The 20,579-nt window shown below is 37.4% G+C and overlaps 2 protein-coding genes across 2 annotated transcripts in view; one reads left to right on the forward strand and one right to left on the reverse strand.

Annotated features, from left to right (window-relative positions):
- Positions 1–12,475, reverse strand: part of LOC102958697 (allergen Fel d 4) — a 33,345-nt gene extending 20,870 nt beyond the window's left edge. The window contains exon 1 of the mRNA XM_015543007.2: positions 12,399–12,475. The gene's annotated coding sequence lies outside the window, so the exon portion shown is untranslated. The remainder of the gene's footprint in view (positions 1–12,398) is intronic.
- A 159-nt stretch (positions 12,476–12,634) lies between these two features.
- On the forward strand, positions 12,635–15,190 carry LOC107180757 (60S ribosomal protein L32-like). The gene is made up of 2 exons (XM_042963981.1): positions 12,635–12,928; positions 14,723–15,190. The coding sequence occupies exons 1-2, from the start codon at positions 12,871–12,873 to the stop codon at positions 15,139–15,141; spliced, it is 477 nt and encodes a 158-aa protein (XP_042819915.1). The 5' UTR covers positions 12,635–12,870; the 3' UTR covers positions 15,142–15,190.
- The last annotated feature ends 5,389 nt before the right edge of the window (positions 15,191–20,579 follow it).

Below are 20,579 nucleotides of genomic sequence, written 5' to 3' on the forward strand. Positions count from 1 at the left end.
TAGCAGCACTATCAACAATACCCAAAATATGGAAAGAGCCCAAATGTCCCTTGATGGATGAATGAATAAAGATGTGGTGTGTATATATATATGTGTGTGTATATATATATATACATATATATATACACACACATATATGTGTGTGTGTATATATATATATATATATACATACACATACACACATACACAATAGAGTATCATTTGGCAATAAAAAAAATGAAATCTTGCCATTTGCAACAACGTGGATGGAACTAGAGAGTATTATGCTAAGCGAAATTAGAGAAATATCATGTGATTTCGCTCATATGAGGACTTTAAGACACAGAACAGATGAACATAAGGGATGGTAAGCAAAAATAATATAAAAACAGGGAGGGGGACAAAACAGAAGAGACTCTTAAATACGGAGAACAAACAGAGGGTTACTGGAGGGATTGTGGGAGGGGGGGATGGGGTAATGGGTAGGGGGCGTTAGGGAATCTACTCCTGAAATCACTGTTGCACTATATGCTAACTAATTTGGGTGTAAATTAAAAATATTAAATTAAAAAAATTTAAAAATTTAAAAAATCCATAATCTATGTCAAATTTCAGATTTATGTTGACAGATTTCTTCAAAAATAAACCATATATTTTGCCTCAAAAAAAACACAAAGCCTGTAAAATTTTGCCAAATACTTTTACATTACGTATTAAGTATATTATCTTTATTAATGTACATTTCTACTTTTGAACTAGTTTGGAAATCTTATGATCTCAGTATTGATTTTACTAAACTGCTAGATTTGACCTGTTAATCACTGAATTAGAAAATGTAACTTCCCTTTTATGTTCCTTTTCTTCTAGATGTTGTTTTTTTTTTCCTGTTGTCCTAGAGTTTGTCTATTGACTCATCAAACATATTTTTTGTATCTATTTAATTAATAATGTATATTTTTGTGTTTATTAATGCATTCCTTTTATTTTTCTGGGGTTTGTATCATTATTCTATTTCCTCTTTTAAAAAACTGACTACTTCATTTATGTTTAAATTTTATTATTTTCTAATAATTATATTTTTTTCTGTTTGGATTTATTCTTTAACACCAAAGTTACTTATAAAATTATTTTTTAATTTCTAAATAACTTTGTGGTGCTATTTTAAGTTGTTCATCTACTTTTATATCATTGTAGTTAAAAAAACAAAACAAAACAAAATAGGATGGGCTTGACTATTTCCCTTGGGGAGATTTTCTTTGTATCTATATATAGCCTGTTAAAAAAAATTCCATGAATACTGGAAAATAATGCATACTTCTCTGTGGAGGAAAGCATTCTCTTATATGGCTATTACACAAACTTGTTAATTTAAAAAACTCAAACCCACTATGAAGGTATTTTTTTAACATTGAAAAATAATAGGAGAATTACTAAAAATATAAAGGATGATATATAAACAACTTTCATTATCCCACTACAACTTCTGTGTACCTGAAAAGCCTTTTATTATAAGCAAATATGTATACTTGTAATAAATTATTTCTAAAAATAATCTTCTAAATATATTTTTAACAACAAACCAGTTTGGGGATAATTCCATTATAAGTTTTTCTCTCAATGATAACACTTTTTTTTCAGAATTAATTGCAAGAATAGTGTTTTTTCTCCATACAAACATAATATTGAGTAAATGAGCATTTTACCTAAAGTTTTTCTTGCATAACAATTTACCACTGAGTGCTCAGGTATATGTGAGGACATATGGCTGCAGGCTTTCCCAAATTCATTACTCTGATAAGATTTCATTTCTAAAATGAATTCTTTGGTGTCAAATTAAATTATGTACCATGACAAAAAACATCACTACATTTATCACATTGATAAGGTTTCTCCCCTGTGTGTGTTCGCTTATGTTTAGTAAGGGCTGAGCTTAAGCCGAAAGATTTCCTACATTCATTACATTGGTAGGGTTTCTCTCCTGTATGAGTTCTCTGATGTCGAATTAATGATGTTCTATAGCAAAATAATTTTTGACATAGATTACATTGATAGGGTTTCTCCCCAGAAGGAATTTTTAGATGTTCAGTAAGGTGTGTTCTTCGGCTGAAGGTCTTTCCACATTCCTTGCAAACATAAGGTTTCTCTCCAGTATGAGTTCTCTGGTGTTGAGTAAGATGTGCGCTCCAATTGAAGGCCTTTCCACATTCATTACATTCATAGGGATTCTCTCCCATATGAATTCTCTGATGTTGAATGAAGGCTGGGGTATGACTGAAGGCTGTTCCAAATTCATTACATTTATAGGGCTTTTCTCCTGTGTGAGTTCTCTGATGTTGGATTAGTGATGTGCTATGGCAAAAAATTTTGCGACATTCCTTACATTGGTAGGATTTTTCCCCAGAATGAATTCCCTGATGTTCAATAAGATGTGTGCTCCAGCTGAAAGTTTTCCTACATTCAGTACACGCATATGGTTTCTTTCCAGTGTGAATTCTGTGATGTTGAGTATGGGCTGAAATATGGCTAAAAGCCTGCCCACATTCATGACAAGGATAGGGTTTTTCTCTGGTATGAATTCTCTCATGATTTCTAAGGGATGACCTATAACTAAATATTTTTTCACATTCATTACACTCATAAGGTTTCTCACCAGTATGGACTCTTTGATGTTGAATAAGATTAGTGGTCTGGCTGAAGGATTTACCACATTTTCCATTCATGTTTCTCTCTCACAAAGACTTTCTCAGGTTCCATTAGCACTGAAATATGGCTTTACATTTTTTAAATTGTTTCCAGAATAAGTAAAGTTTGAGGTAAAAATTCATCTTTTCTTATATCTAATAAGCTATTTTCCATTTATAAGTTGCCTTTAAAAAAATCAACTGAAACAGAACTATGCTTTAAGCTCCCATCATTTTTGGCATGATTATGTCATTATCTTTAGAAAACTCTCAGTCGTTTAAAAAGAGTTGAGCTCAGGTTAAGTATTTCCTCAAAATTATTACAGTAATGATCTTCCTCTTATCTTTGTAACTTGGTTTTACTAGTGTTTCTCAAACTGGTTATCTAACTCCAATTCTTCTAATGCAAAATTTTAGGAACCATCATTTAGAAAAATGTCTACAACCATGCCATGACACTATTTGTTTTTCAGAAGCTTTCTGCTTTGGAGCTGATGTTCTGACTTTGGATATAGTATCCAGGATTAAACAGAAGACAGTATCTCTTCCCTCTAGAATATAAAAGGAAAAACTAAAACTCGCTCATCAGTTACAGAAAAATATAATAAAAATAAAAATGAACTAGTGCTATGATGACACAAAAGATTATACAAGATAGGTGCAGATTAATATGCAAGTTTAAAGAAGGGAAAGATTAAAATAGATAAGTATGGTAAAAAAAAATGGAAGTATTGAGGCAAAATACATAGCATAATCAAAAATGAAGATGCAGAAAAGTACATGACATGACAAAAAGTGACACTAATTCAAATGAATGTCTTTGGGAAGCAGAGGTTTAAAAAAAAAAAAAGGCAAAGTGAATGGGATTAGACAATAAAAACTCTGACAAGCACAGAAATTCAATGCTATATAATAGGATAGGAAAATTAAAGTTTTGTCATAGTGGTTAACATGATAAATATGAGATGTTTTAGATGAAGATGCTTAACTTAATCTAAAGTGGATAATAAGAAAATAAAGCTACTGAATTTAGTGAAACAGTATAACATAAATGATATGGGCCCGGACTGGGATAGTAGTAATAGTAATTTAGTATAGGAGTAAATATAAAACATAAAAGAAAAGAAAATGGACACTGATTATGGGGAATTTTTACAAAATGAAATTAATACAGATACAATAGTTTCTAGCCAATAAATTTGGAACGAATAATGGTAATAATTGTGGTACTAACAGAAGAACTATTAACACCCTAATAGTGGTACTAATGAAATATTGAAGGAAAAGCGAAAGTTGGTGATTTCATTTTTCACCATATCGAATTTAAAGTGATCTAAAGTTGGGGCGCCTGGGTGGCTCAGTCAGCAGTCGGCTGAGCGTCCAACTTTGGCTCAGGTCATGATCTCATGGTTCATGAGTTCGAGCCCTGCATCGATCAGGCTCTGTGCTGACAGCTCAGAGCCTGGAGCCCGTTTCGGATTCTGTGTCTCCCTCTCTGCCTCTCCCCCATCATGCTCTGTCTCTCTCTCCTTCAAAAAGAAATAAACATTAAAAATTAGAGTAAAAAAAGCACATGCGTTTGCGTTAGGGAGAAAATGAAGCTTAATTAAAAAGCATTTGGAAAGGGACTAGAACAAAAAAGAGTCCACTGATGTCACACAAGCAAAGAAAAAAACACCAAATGCAGCAATAAGTCTGAATACAGAAAGGACTAAGATTAGGGTGCCATCAAGGAAGAATTCAGGATTCAGGAGTGTCTTCCAAATAATGTTAATATAAAAATAGAAGAATCTAACTTCAAAGACTACAACAGAATAGGAATTCAGGCTGTAGCTACTAGTCTAGTAATGAAAGGAGAGAATAAAATTGAAAGGTGCATAAAAATTAAATTATTGTTATGCAAGGTGTTCTTTTAAAAGACAAACTTTTGACTGCCTGAAATTAGAACTGGAAGTGACTGAATCATGAAATAATCATTAAATCAAGGCCATAAAACCTTGATGAGTAAGAATGGAATCTGGGAGTATAGATAGAGAGGTATCTTTTTCTCTGAGATCAGAGTTATGTGAGAAGATGAATAAAGATATGTAGAAACGAAGTTGATGTTCACATTAGACAAACTCTGTTTTCTACACCAGTAAAAGGGCTCTGCACAGTGGGCACTAACCAACATTTCCAAATCTACCTCCTAGTACCAACATTGTTACCACCACCACCACAATGGATAGATGGACTATTGCTTACAAGGATTTCTAGCTATTTGGTTGTTACTTAGCTATCTGATTTTTTCTTGGTTAAGTATTTTGTGACATTTCTCCATTCTTTCCTGTTAACCATAAATATGGTTCTTCCTACTTGAAAGATAACATAGGCTTGGGTGATTTGATGGACCTCACAAGTGTGTCCTATGTTGTCTTCAGGAACTCTGAGATACACAATGTTGATGCTAAGGTAACATAATAAAGCTATCCATTTATAATGCTTTAAAGAAAAGAGGTATCACCCGTTTAATAGTAAAAGAAATACCTTATCTCTGTGCACAAATAAAATTAAAAATCTCTGGTCCCAAAACTCAAAGCCCAATCTCAAATATGCACTTATAAAATATATTTTGACATTTCAGGGGAAGAGTCACTGTAATCTGTAGCAGTTACAAAGCTTTACTTATCCAAAGAGACAAGCCTCCTGCAATTGTCATTGCATCCCTTATGGTGTCTGAGAATGATCCAGCTCTTTTCTTTCCTGTAAGGTAAAGTTCACTAGCACATCCTCCAATGCCACTGGTTCCTAAAACATCAAATACCTACTCACTAAAGGATCACTTATGCAACCATTTATGAAAGAAGAGTAAAGCTAAGAACTGAAATTAACAAAGTGGAGAGCTAGAAAGTTGTACAAAGAGGACTCAGGGTTCTAAGTAAAAAAGTGATTAAAAGTACATTATTTGTTACCATTATATATCTATGGAGTACAGAGAAGCAAAACAAGAGGAGACATTGAGAATATTACTACACACACACACACACACACACACACACACACACACACACATTTTAATATTTATTCTTGAGAGACAGATCGCGCGCGAGAGCAAGCTGGGGAGGGGCAGAGAGAGGGGCAGACACAGAATCCGAAGCAGGCTCCAGGCTCTGAATTGTCAGCACAGTCTGACGTGGGGCCTGAACTCACTAACGGTGAGATCATGACCTGAGTCGAAGTCAGACAACCAACAGACTAAACTACCCAGGCGCCCCAGAAATGTTGCAATATTTGAAGGAATAAGGATGGAAGATTTTCCCAATTGATGACTCACAGATTCAAGAAGTCCCAAACCATAAGCAAGCTAAATACAAAGAAAAGCACATCCAAGGATATCATAGCCTAACTTCTGAAAATCAGCAACAATCTTTTTTTTCCTTTTATTTTTTTTTAATTTACATCCGAATTAGCATACAGTGCAACAATGACTTCAGGAGTGGATTCCTTAATGCCCCTTACCCATTTAGCCCACCCCCCCCCCACAACCCCTCCAGTAACCCTGTTTGTTCTCCATATTTAAGAGTCTCTTATGTTTTGTCCCCTTCCCTGTTCTTATATTGTTTCCCTTCCCTTATGTTCATCTGTTTTGTCTCTTAAAGTCCTCATATGAGTAAAGTCATATGATATTTGTCTTTCTCTAATTTTGCTTAGCATAATACCCTCCAGTTCCATCCATGTAGTTGCAAATAGCAAGATTTCATTCTTGACAAAAAGAACAATCTTAAAAGCAGTTTAAGAAACAGGCACGGCAAGTTCAAAATAGCACACTGCTCACTTCTCAGCAATTAAAGAGCATCAACTGGAAAAATGCATGTTTCTGGATGAAATGACTCAATATTTTAAAGATGCCAGTTCTCTCTTATGAGTTGAAGGTACCACCCCCCTCATACGCTGAAGTCCTAACCCCTAGTACCTCAGAATGTGACCCTATTTGGTAAGAGTCAATGCAGATACATATGAGATACCACAGTAGGGCAAGCCCCTAATCCAGCATGACTGGTATCTTTGAAAGAAGATGGTCATGTGAGGACCAAAGACACACAGGGAGTACACCATGTGACAATGAAAGCACAGATTAAAGTTATACAGCTGTGAGCAAGAAATGCCAAAGACTGCCAGCAAAACACCGAAAGCCAAGAAGGATTCCCCTACATGTTTCACAGGCAGCATGGCCTGGCCAACATGTAGATTTTGGACTTCCAGCCTCCAGAACTGTAAGATGATACATTTCTGTTGTTTTAAACCACCCAGTTTGTGGTACTTTGCTACAGAAGCTCTATGAAACTAATATACCTCCCAATTTTACTTACAGAACATATATTTTTGAAAAAGAAAAACAAAATGAGGCTGAGGGGGATATGTCCATACTATACATTAAAGCATACAGTTATGTTAATTAAAACAGGGTAGTCCTGACACAAGAATCGACAGAAAAAGTAAAACAGAATTAAAAGCCTGGAAATAGGCCTATTCTTTTATAGGAATTATTACATGATAAATATGGCATCTCAAATATTTGGGGAAAGATGGAGATTCAATTAACGATCTTGGGACAACTGGCCTATCCATTTAGAGAAAAATAAACTTTACACTATTGCCTTATAAAAATAATTGGTGAATTCGAGTCAAACATTAAAAATAAAACTACAAAATAACCAGAAAACATATTAGAAAATATTTTCATAATCTTGCAGTGGGGAAGTCCTTTAAAAATGTAAAAACTGGAGCTTATACAGGAATGACTCAGATTGGACTACACAAACCTACAAGGCAATCAATGAAACTAAAAGAAAAAAGTCATATTAGGAATAAATATTTGCAACCAATAAAACAAAAGGACCATTAGCTGTATTATACAGAATTTCTACAAGTCATAGAAAAAAATATAATGCAATACAAATATGAGCAATGGTAACAAACAGTAAATTTACGAAAAGGCCAACAAAGGAAAAGATTTTCAACCTCATTTTTAATCATGGAGATACAAATTAAAATGAGATCTCATTTTTCAAACATCAGACTGGCAAAAATGTTAAAAACAGGTAATATCCAGTACTGCTTACATATGTGGGGAAACAGGTGCTCTCATATACCATTAGTGGGTGTTTAAAATGCAATAGCTGTTTCAGGAGGGGATCTTTTTTGAAAAGGGTGCTTATTTATATGTATTAAAGCCTCATTATAATCATAGCAGGTTCATGACAGTAATTTCTCTTTGCTTGAATCATATATTTTAATAATAATTATGTTATCTGCAAAAATTAACCCATGGCATATTATACTTGCTCTACTACATTTATTATACTACAATGTTCTACTTCCAATGTTTTGTCTTCCTTCCCAGACTATGCGCTTCTGGAGGACAGTGACACTAACTTACTCTTCTGTCTTTAGTACCATACACAGAACCTGGCATATATCATACATCCAACAAATATTTATTTGTGAAGACTTCTCTTGATTCCCAATCTGCTGGTCTTCATACTATACCATCCTACCAGTTAAACCTGCTACCTAGCTTAAAGAAGTGTAATTTAAGACACTATTTTTCCCTATGCCTCAACAGTCAAAGTGTACAGACTGCATTGTGATACTACCAGAAAATTCAGAATTGAACAGGATTAGGATCCTAAAATTTCATCTTATCTGTTCCCCCTTCCTCTATGCAGGCCTACCTACAGCTAAACCATTACTCACTATGTTTCTCACTTTAACATTTACTGAACATACTCTAACTGCAAAGGAAATGTAGAGTTAATGCTTCCTGTGGTACACTTTCCTATTTCTATACAAGGACTATAATCACGAATTTTTTTTTTTTTTAATCCCCATGCACTTGGTAGGGTGCACCTTGCATTCTAGATGTTTCAATGAGTACTTGTTGATTAACAGTCTACAGACTGATATTTAATCCTTTATCAGCTTAGTTTCTGGAAGCCTGCATCTCAAAATTCTAAACCATACCTCTGCTGTTGCTGCTGAATCTGTGAAGTCTGGATCTGTGTAGCCAGACAGACCCATGACAACCCTCCAAAAATGTAATCTTAGACCCTGTTGTTCTTACTTCCTAGTATGCTAGTGACCTGACATGTTATTAAAACTCTGTGGTTACTATTCTTTCAACTCAGAACCATCCCCACAATTGACCACGCAAAGATGTGTGACTGTCCTAAACTTTGCCACATCCCTCAGATCATCCAACTGTGAATCCTTTGGGTTTTTTTCCAGGCTGACTCTGCTGTTGATAGAGCAGTAAAGACAAAAAGATGAACACAAGGACCAGATTCTAGAGGCTTTTACTTTCTGAACCTCACAAAGGATGTCATGATGCCAAGCACTTGAACTAGAAAGAGGCTCAGGAAACATGAAGACTAACTTCCTAGTTTGCCCAAGACACAATTCAAGCCAACAATAATTAAGTAACTTGCCTAAGGTCACACAGTTAGCCAGGTATGGCTAGCACTATATTCCTCTCATCTGTTCTCAAGTTCAGTATTATTTCTATTTAAAAATAGCCCAAGCACTACTTTTGGGGGAAAAAAATGACAAGAATGACCAAAAGAATAATTTTGAATTATTAGTCAAATTCATAGAGGAAAAAGTTTAGAAGTCTATAGAACTATTTTAAGTTTTTTATTTTAAGAGAGAGAGAGAGAGAGAAAGAGAGAGAGAGAGGCAGATAGAGAGAAACCCAAGCAGGTTCCATGCTCCACACTGAGCTCAACCCAGGGGCTCGATCTCATAAGATTGTGACCTGAGCCAAAATCAAGAGTCAGACACTTAACCAACTGAGCCACCCATGTGCCCCTGTAGAAATTTTTTGAAAGAGCAATGGGCTATTCAAGTTTCCGTGAGTCTTTCTAAAGACAGGAATACATTATAAATTAAGTTTTTAAATAATTGTAACACTGTATTCATTTTTAATCGAATGCATAGACAGCTGTAAGCAGCTTTAATGGACAGCCTCATGGTTGCCACATGCAACTTGAATGGCTGTAAAGCAAATCTCCATTCACGAATGACAATGGAATCTGTACTCAACTTAAGGGAAATCAATATGCATTTCAATGGTCTCAGCCCAAGCTGAAAACATAGATAGCAAAGCTTTGACAATTGGCTGAGATGTCTTGTCTTTTCTATATTTGACATAAACCAAACTGAAAATGAGTTGTACTTGGAAGAGAAGGAAATTCCATGCATTAGTTCTGTTCCAACAGGGCTATAGTTGAACTCTTTGAACGGAAGTCCCTTGTAACTCAAGGATGATAGATGCATGAAAAAACAGTAGAGATTTCTTCCAGAGCAAATTAGTGTTGATGAATATTATCTCATTTATAATATTTTTAATCTGCATTTGAATTTTTTTATTTTTTCTGGAAAAATTAGTGTTGTTGGTATATCCAAATAAAAAATATATATGAGTTGCAGAACTATCAGGAATTCTGCCCAATGATGATCCCAGACAGTGGCCTGGGTACATGAGAGGAAGCGGGATCTAATGCACAAGTAGAGCGGTTAGCCATACATTGGAGCACAGACCTTTTCTCTATAGTAACAGGAGGACGAACGACAGGAAAATACTTCCAGGAAGGCTGGTGGATGTAAGGGTGAGAGCCTTTGGAAGTTCTTTTCTGGTTCTCGTGTCTCAGTGAAATAGGAACCAGGATCATCAGCTGACGGTGAAGGCGGGCAAGGAGCTGGAGGTCTGATGTGAGCAACGTATCAAATGGTTGGCAGGAATGGGGCACTGGATCACTGCCTTAGCTTCCTAACTAAATGTCCTATGTCTTGCTCCCATGGAGTTTATTCTCAACCGAGCATCCAAAATGGTTCCTTTAACATACAAGTCAAATCATGTCACTTCTCTCCTCAAAAACCCTCCTACAAAAACTGGTAAATTGCACGTAAATTATACCTCAACAGAGCTGATTAAACAAAAACTACTACAAACCACCTTCCTATGGCTTCTCATCTCAGAGTAAAAGCCAAACTCCTACTCAGCCCTGTGATGTGGAGCCCTCTTACCTCTCTCATCTCAACATCTACTGTCATCTACTGTCAACATCAACTTACTCTTCTGTCCACAGTGGCCTCCATAAAGGCTCAGTGCATTTGAGCCTCTGGGTCTTTGCATTTGCTCCTCCCTCTATGAATTCCCCACCGCAACCTCAGCTATCTGCAAGGCTCAGCCCCTCGTTTTTTTCAAATCTCTACTCAGTGTCACACTACGTGAAATAACAGCTGTCCTGAGCCTCCCCTAAGCCCATTACTCTAGCGTAGTTTCCTCTGCTAGTCACTATCTGACACGCTGTATATTTACTTATTTATTATCTGTGTTCCCATCCTAGACCATCAGTTCCATGGACGCAGAATGTTTTGTTTTGTTCACCACTGTGTCCCCAGTGCCTCACACACTATCTGGCAAAAAGCAGGCCATTAACATTTACTCAACGACAAAAAAGAAAGATCTTTCTTTCTTCCCTCTGGGCACAGAGATGATATTTCAGGGAAGAAAAAGTAAAAATCACATTGCATAATAGACTCACTTGTATGTTTTATGCATATAACATTGCCAAAGAGACTCAAGAAAGTATATACTACTGGGAGTTAAGTGTGAGATGGAAGATTCTGCTGTTTCCTCAGTCTCGCTTCTCACATGCCTCTCATAAGTGAGCATCTTGCCATGCTAAGAGTTATTCTGATGTTTAAAGAACATATTTGGATACATGTATACATATATTACTGCATAAATACACACATGTAATATGCACATATAAATATGAGCAATTTAAGAAAATTACAAAGGATATTTAACTACATGTGATGTATCAAACTTCAGGCAGTAATTTTAGAAATTAAAACCAGCTTAAGGTACAAATTGCCTTGCAAAGTTTTGCTCACCAAAGATAATGTAGTCATGTCCTCCTTAATGACATCTTGTCTAGTTAAATAGAGACCTGAGAAAGCAGAGCTGAAAAAGGGGCCCTGGGAAGTCAGGACTGTCTCTATAAGAATCCTGTCTGACTACCTGGATGTAACACAACAGTCACTGCTCTTCACAGCCCATAAGAATAGGGAATCAATTCCACAACTCCCGACAGAAAAGGCTTCAGAAATTTATCTACAAAACAACAAAACAAAAAACCCTTTGGTGAAGCCGCATTTCAGAGGAAAGAGCAAAGAAGTGGATGTCAGAAGGCCTACACTGGGGACGGGCGGTGGGCGGGGGGGGGGGGGGGTCCTAAGTTCCTAGATCAGTTTTCCTCCAATTCTCAAACAAGGGCTGGAGCGGCGGTCCCTCTCCTTTTAGTATCTGATCCCACCACAGCCAAAGACCCCGCAGACCTCGCTCGTCTTCCCAACCTGCCCTCCTACCCCCAACCCCCAAGTGAGAGCCCAAACCTTGACCCTTAAAGCTGGGGTGCCCAACCAGGGCTCTGCTTCCCCTAACCCAGAGACAGCCCTAGGCCGGCTTAAACCCTGTCGCGGAGCCCAAGACACCGCTTCGCGCCTCAACGCGGACGCGAACCGCGACCTCCAATTCTCCGCCTTTCTTCCGCCCCCGCCATTGAGCCGGGAAGAGACGCTCCACAGGCTACTCGCGCTCCACCTCATCCCCCAGGGTCTGGAGGAGTCCTGGGCGGAGGCCCCTTCCTGGCTACCACCCGAGTGCAGGCGTCAGGGAAAAAACGTACTCACCAGCTCCACGAAGAAATGAAGAACACCCTCCGACCACCCAGAGCCTTCACCGCGCGAGCCAGGAAGTGCGCCTGCGCAAGCGGCCGTCTGGGACTACATTCCCAGCATGCTCTGCAAAGGCAGGGCGCGCGGCCGCGGAGTCTTACACGCGAAGGCTGGTTGACTTTCTATCTCGTGGCGCCTTGGGAGTGGGACTAGTTTTCCTTCGTTATTCACATAAAAAGAGAAGAGGAGAGGATAAGCTTCTTCTTTCATTGTAGACTAGTATGAATCCAAAGGCATGCAGATTTTTCGTTAACCTTTACACAAAAGGAACGCCTATACATTATAGTAATAACGTTTTATTCAACAAGCGAAAGGGACTGTAAAAAACCCCCCACAAACTAGATGGAATTCCTTAACAAAGGGACAATCCCTGTTGACACCGTGGTGTGCGTATAGTATTCTAAAAATACAGACAGCCCCATTCTTCATGTGTTGGGAGGGCGCGGGGTATGAAAAGAGAAAGAATGATTGCAGGCAAGAAAAAGGTAAAACTACTTTTCTTGTAATATATTGTCTAGCTTTTTTGTCTGTTACGTGTTTAGGTTATGTTCATTTTAATGGCACTCAAAACAGTGCTTTGATGAATCCTTGTAAATTGTGTCCTCCTCCACATCTCTTCTTGAGTAGAGCCCAATAAATAACTTTAATTGAAAGGGAATGTGCATACCTTACTTTTTTCTATACAAGGAATATAGTGGGTTGTAGAGAATAGAGATAAGGAAAAAAGATTAAAATCAGGTAAAAGCCCACTATTATATATTTAAATATTACCTGCACTGTATATGTGTTACATATATGTAAATACATATTTACTTGTTAAGTGTGTACTGTAGATACTTCTGAAATTAAAAATAGAGCAACATGGGGCGCCTGGGTGGCTCAGTGGGTTAAGCCTCTGACTCTTGGTTTTGGCTGTGGTCATTATCTCACAGTGAGTTAGAGGCCCAAACTGGGCTCTGCTCTGACAACCAGGAGCCTGCTTGAAATTCTCTGTCTCCCTCTCTCTCAAAATAAGTAAATAAACCTTAAAATACATACATACATACATACATACATACATACAAACATACAATGAAACTGCTTTTACTTATTTAAAGGTTTATTTATTTATTTTGAGAGAGAGGGCAAGCGTGAGAGGGGGAAGGGGGCAGAGGGAGAGAGAATCCCAAGCAGGCTCCACACTCAGCACTGAGCCTGAGGTGGGGCTTGATCCCACAACCCTAGGATCATGACCTGAGCCGAAATCAAGAGTCAGATGCTTAACTGACTGAGCCGACCAGGTGCCTTGAAAGTGCTTTTAAAATTTAATTTCTTGTAAACATTCCTTCATGTCTTTAAATATTATTCTACATTAACGTTAGCACAACTTTCTGTCAAACTGAGTCTAAATATTTGAGTGGTAGCATATAATTTCCAATTTTTCCTATTATAAGAAAATATGAAATAAATATGCTTATAGCTAAATCTTTCTCCACACCCTTATTTGATTAGGACAAAATCACAGAGGATTAAATAAATTTTAGATATCATGAAACTATCTTTCTATAAAGCTATAATAATTTATTCTTTCACCAGCAGTGCATGTATCTTAGTCCATTTGGGCTGCTATCACAGGACACATGCCCTAGACTGGGCGGCTTGTAAACAATAGAAATTTCTCAGAGTTCTGAAGTCTGGAAAGTCTAAAACCAAATACCATGACTTTGAGGATTAGGTCTCAACATATGAATTTTGGGAGCAACAAACATACAGCCTCTGGAAGCTATTGTTGTCACTCTCTCGTGTCTCACTGTCCCCTTTTTGCATTTTTAGGTGTCCTTATACCTTTGCAACAACTTCCCTGTATTAAAGTCCCTTTATTCAACTACCTAGTATAGGTTCTATTTTCCTGACTGGAATCTGCCTTATATATTAACTTTAAAAATTACTTTAAGGGGCACCTGAGTGGCTCAGTTGGTTAAGTGTCTGAGCTTCAGCTCAGGTCATCTCACAGTTTGTGGGTTCAAGACCCACGTCGGGCTCTGTGCTGACAGCTCAGAGCCTGGAGCCTGCTTTGGATTCTGTGTCTCATTGTCTCTCTGCCCCTCCCTCACTTGTGCTCTGTCTCAAAAATAAATAAACGTAAAAACTGTTTTTAAATAAATAAAAATTACTTTTGCCTATTTGATGTTTTCTTGATTTTACTTTACCTGATTAGTAAAGTTAGGTATCATTTACATGTTCATTTCATTGATTACATATTTCATCATTTGAAATTTTTTCTTTTCCCTCTTCCTCAGCGATACTTGTGGAGGTGGCAGCCATCCACATCATAGCCACCCTTAGACCTCTGATGAAGCCCAAAATCATTCAAAAGAAGACCAAGAAGTTCATCCTGGACCAGTCAGACCAGTATGTCAAAATTAAGCACAACTGGCAGAAACCCAGAGGCACTGACAATAGGGTGTGCAAAAGATTCAAGGACCAGGTCTTGATGCCCAACACTGGTTATGGGAGCAACAAGAAAACAAAGCACATGCTGCCCAGTGGCTTCCAGGAGTTCCTGGTCCACAACGTCAAGGAGCTCGAAGTGCTGCTAATGTGCAACAAATCTTGCTGTGCAGAGATTGATCACAATACCTCCCCCCAAGAACCACAAAGCCATTGTGGAAAAGCAGCCCAGCTGAAGGCCAGGCTGCACAGTGAAGAAAATGAATAGACACCTTATGTGCACGTCATAATTGTATTAATAAAACCATAAAAGTATGGGACAGTTGGTTCAGTTGGTTAAGCTTCTGACTTCAGCTCAGATCATGATCGCACGGTTCATGAGTTCAAGCCCTGTGTCAGGTTCTGTGATGACAGCTCAGAGCTTGGAGCCTGCTTCAGATTCTTGGTCTCCCTCTCTCTCTCTGCCCCTCCACTGCTCATGATCTATCTCTCTCTCTCAAAAATAAATAAAAACATTTTTAAAAACATTTTTTTAAACCCATAAAACTACATACACACACAAAAAATTTTTTTCATATTTATTTTTGAGAGCAAGGGAGAGACAGAGCACAAGCCAGGAAGGGGCAGAGAGAGAGGGAGACACAGAATCCAAACCAGGCTCCAGGCTCTGAGCTGTCAGCACAGAGCCGCACATGGGGCTCGAACTCACAATCTGTAAAAAGAAATCATGACTAGAGCTGAAGTCAGATGCTTAATCGACTGAGCTACCTAGGCACTCCTTTTTTTTTTTAAGGTTTACTATGAGAGAGTGTGTGTGCAAGTACGTGCACAAGCAGGGGAGGGAGAGAGAGAGAGGAGAGAGAGAATCCTAAGCAGGTTCCTTGCTGTCAGTGCAGAGCCCCACGCGGGGCTTGATCTCACAAACCATGAAATCGTTGACCTGAGCAGAAACCAAAAGTCTGTTGCTTAACCAACTAAGTCACCCAGGTGCCCAAGGAAAGTTTTCTTCTGTATAGGTTATCTTTATCTGTCTTACTGATAGGAACTTAGCTATATTCTGAACATTAATATCTTTTCTGTTGTATGCAGAACAACAGTCCCTACCAGTCTTGTTTTTCTATCTGTAAATACAGTATTTTTGCTTATTTGTTCAAATCTATCAATCCCACTTTTATGGATTAGGATTTGAAATGCCAAGTCTATATCTATATATATTACATATATAATTTTTAGCCCCCATTTTTTTACCGTTGAGCTATTTCTGTGCCCATACCATAGTACTTTACTTATTTTAAATTTTAAAATAGGTTTATCAGATAGGAAAATTCTTCTGTGAATGTTCTTTGCCAATAAGTTTTGGGCTATTTTTTGCATTTGCAATTTCAGATGAAGTTGAAAATAAATGTGATAACTATTTTTTTTAAACCTATGGGGTTGAGGTAGAGGTAAGAATTCTACTACCATCCACGATAGAATAAAATAGGAAACCGGACAAAACACAGAACAATGGTTTCCAGACGCTGAATAACAGCACAGAACTGTGATCCTTAAGAGAAAAATAAAGTGACCTCTATGATTGCCTCCAGGATAAATCCTCAGGGAGGAATATCTTAAAGAGAGCCCAGGGGTTCACTAAGTTGAGGAGAAAGAGATCAGACATGAGGGAAGCCAGAGTTTAGACTACTCCAATCAGACTACTTGAGAGAAGTGAGCTACACAGCAATATATAAAAATAATATGTCATGAACAAGTAGGGTTTACCTCAGGAATATAAGATTGGGTTAACATGAAAAATGTCATGAAATTTTAAAAAGTCAAGAAATAAAATTGACTGTATTTTTATATTTTTAATGGGTTAGAAAACACACAAAAGTGTAAAACAGAGATGGAAATGCAAGAGCCAAAATAATTTGGAAAATTAACAGTATTTGGGGTTTCATTTGTTCATATCTTCATAAGAAGGAAGCTTGACTAATTAATTTTACACATTTCTTCTTTTCTAGTAAAACATTTGACACTATAAATTTTACTCCAAGCTCTGGTTTAGTGGCATTTCCAATACTTTGATATATTTTATTTTCATTTCAATATCATTTAACTTTTTTTATTTTTTCTTGTGATTCATCTCTACTTAGGCTAACAAATGGAAATTTGATTTTCTCCACCTTTTCAGAAAAAACCCATGGTGTGCCTCCCTCCCATCCTAACCATACCCACTCACACACTTGCATAATACCATTTTGATCTGTTATACTCTAAGAATGTCTAAAATATGGGAGATTCGACTGTGAAGTGTGCAACTGTGACAACATTTTGAAGTTGAAATAAACATAGTATCTAAGCATTTGGGTGACCATCAGCATACATAGCTTCAAGTAAATCTCAACAGCAAGCATGTAAACATTGCAATTCTTTAATTTGCAAACCATTTTAAACCATATTTTCAGCATTACTAGAGTAGTTCCATTTGTTTAATTTTTTTTTTGAGAGAGAGAGCAAGCTCAAGTGGCAGAGAGGGGCAAAGGGAGAGTGAGAGAGAATCTTAAGGGGGCTCCGCATGGAGCCTAATGTGGGTCCCAATCTTACAACTCCAGATCATGACCTGAGCCAAAATCAAGAATCGGACACTTAACCAACTGAGCTACCCAGGTGCTCCCATTTGTTTCAACTTTTAACTCTGCCTGGAAACTCTGAAATATCTGTGAGTTTATGTACAGTATAATGTTTCAGAGTCCCTGGGTATGAATCGTGGTGTCCTGTGTAATCCCTTAAATTCCAGTTGTTGAAGACACTAGTACCTAATTCATAGTGCCCAAAAAATACCTATTAGTAATACTACTGGAGTAGAAAGGAGGCAGTATGAAGTATCCATTTAAAGAGAATACAATAGGCTCAGATGTCAAAATACAGGAGGAAAGTTAAAAAAAAACTGTAAGAATTTCCTACCTATTTTATGCTCATGGTGATGGTAGCTATGTAAAGGAAACCATTAAATAGAAGACAAGACATTGAAAATAGAGATACTGAATCTTCTAAGGGTCTGAGACTTGAAATGCCTATAGAAGGGGCACAAGCTTTCTTCTTGCTGAAGTCATATACAGAATTAATGGGATGATAGTGAGGAGGGAGAAGGGCTAGAAAAACAATGTATTCTAATGAATGAAGGGTCTCTGAAAATACTACATAGTTCCATATGAGGCCTAACAGGCAAGCTGGATCTGAGAGAAGTTCTAAGAGAGAGGAATTCCATAAATGATTGGCATAACTGCATAAGTGGCATTATCATATAGTTTCCAAGATGCAAACATTGAAGGGCAAGATACATGTGAATATTTTAGTTCCTGATATTTGTTTAGAAAATTAATTTCATACATTTACATCCCAACTCAGTATTTATCTTCAATATTCTTTTTTTAAATTAATTAATTACTTAATTATTTAATTTTTGAAGGAGAGACAGAGAGAGCATGAGTGGGGGAGGAGCAGAGAGGGAGAGAGAGAGAGAATTCGAAGCAGGCTCCAGGCTCTGAGCTGTCAGCACAGAGCCTGATGCAGGGCTTGAACTCACAAACTGTGAAGATCATGACCTGAGTCGAAGTTGGACACTCAACCAACTGAACCACCCAGGCACCCCTGGTATTTATCTTCAAAAGTGACTAATAAAAAATGACTAATAAAGAATTACATGACTGCAATTCACTTATTAGTTTAAAACCATTATTGCAAAGTTAAAATCTACAGTAAAAATCATGACTATTATTGACACTTCCTATTTTAAAATATTACTTTTAATTTAAAATCTAAGAAAAAATATTTGATAAAAATTTAGGATCAGGGAGCCTGGGTGGCTCAGTTGGTTAAGTATCCGACTCTTGATTTCAGCTCAGGTCATGATATCAGTCATGAGATGGAGCCTCACATCAGGCTCTGTGCTGGCTGTGGAGCCTGCTTCAGATTCTCCTTCCTCCTCTGCTCCTACCCAGCTTCCACATATGTTCTCTCTCTCTCTCTCTCTCTCTCTCTCTCTCTCTCTCTGACAAAACGAAACAAAAACTTAGGATCAAGCTCAATATCAGCTTCACCTTCATTTTAGGGAAAGGCTGAAAGGTTTTTGATATGAACCTCTCTTTTCATAATATTACTTGACAACAATATTTACAACTTATATGAAGTTATTGTTCTTTAAAAGGAAAGAATGCCAGGGTGCTTGGGTGGCTCAGCTGGTTGAGCGCCCTACTTCGGCTCAGGTCATGATCTCATGGTTTGTGAGCTCAAGCCCTGCATCTGGCTCACTGCTCTCAGTGCAGAGCCTGCTTCGGATCCTCTGTCCCCTTCTGTCTCTGCCCCTTCCCTATGTGTGCTTTATCTCTCAAAGATAAATAAAACACTTAAAAATAAAATAAAATAATAAAAACTAAAAGGAAAGGATGCCTTGGATAATAGAATTTCTAAGAAAAGTTATTTGTGATAAAATGACAACTCAACAAAACAAAGACTTAATTTGCAAACAAACTATAAAATAATAGTATTATTTCTATGTTCAGGCTGGTCACAAGAAAACGTATAGGGCAGCAAAATAGATACCCCTCAAAATGTATCTCCAAGAGCTTCTACATATAAGAAACTACAATTTAATAGTCCCTTCAAAATGCATGTTTCTTGGAGCAACTGGGTGGCTCAGTCAGTTAAGTGTCTAACTCTTGATTTCAACTTAGGTCATGATCTCAAGGTTTGTGGGTTTGAGCCCCGTGTCAAGCTCTGTACCGTCAGTGCAAAGCCTGCTTGGGATTCTCTCTCTGCCCCTCCCCTGCTTGCTCTCTCTCTCTGTCAAAATAAATAAACAGTTTTTAAAATGCATGTTTCTTGTTAATTTATTTAGCATAATGTAGGGACAGGATACAGAATACCATATTATGTCAAGTTCATTTAAATTCTGTCGAGCTGAAGTGACATGACACCAACTCCTCCATGTCTCCAGTGGGACAGAATTGTGTGGAGGCTGAGAGGTTGATCTGAATCCCAACCTTCCACTTATTAGCCACATGGGTTTAGCCAGGTCAAGAAACTTCTCTAGGCTTGCCTCACCTATAAAATGGTGATAATCTCAGTTTCATGCATTTGTTGAAAGGATTAAATGAGAAAGTACATGTAAAATTACTTAGCAGAAAGTGTGGTAGAAATATCCAATCTAGAAGGCTTTTAAAAAATTCACTTCTGATAATCACAAGGATATAAAGATCTCAAGATATGCATAAGAGTATGCATGTAAATACCATGAGCTGAAAAAGGGCTATGAACAGGAGGAATTCCTTTGTGTAGAACAATTTTTGTCATATGTTGAGTATGCCAACATTGTCTACATCCACTACTTGCTTTGTCTGTTGTTTGATGTATTTCTTACTTCTGAATGCTTTACATCAAGCAATATTTTCAAAAGTATAAAAGTATCAAAGACACCAAACTTTTGATGTCTTTATAAATACACTGGTTTCATCTTCTCGTAATTCTATACACATCAAGAAAGAGTGGGGGGAAGAGCTAGTTGTAATTTAGTTACAATGTATCCTTTTACATTTTTTAAGATGTGGGGAAAATGGTGTCATTTAGTGTGGAAAGTAAAGCAGGAATGAATATCCATAGCCACTTCCAAATGACAGATAATTTGGGTTATGTACACCATTCCTACATGATTTGTAGGATAATCAC

The sequence above is a fragment of the Panthera tigris genome, chromosome D4 (genome assembly GCF_018350195.1).
Source record: "Panthera tigris isolate Pti1 chromosome D4, P.tigris_Pti1_mat1.1, whole genome shotgun sequence".
Classification (NCBI taxonomy): domain Eukaryota; kingdom Metazoa; phylum Chordata; class Mammalia; order Carnivora; family Felidae; genus Panthera; species Panthera tigris.

Bases quoted from the DNA above. Each gene is read 5' to 3' on its own strand.
- LOC107180757 (XM_042963981.1), top strand. From the start codon at position 12,871: ATGTGTTGGGAGGGCGCGGGGTATGAAAAGAGAAAGAATGATTGCAGG. The intron at 12,929-14,722 runs GTAAAACTACTT...CCTCTTCCTCAG, and splicing joins TGATTGCAGGCAAGAAAAAG to CGATACTTGTGGAGGTGGCA.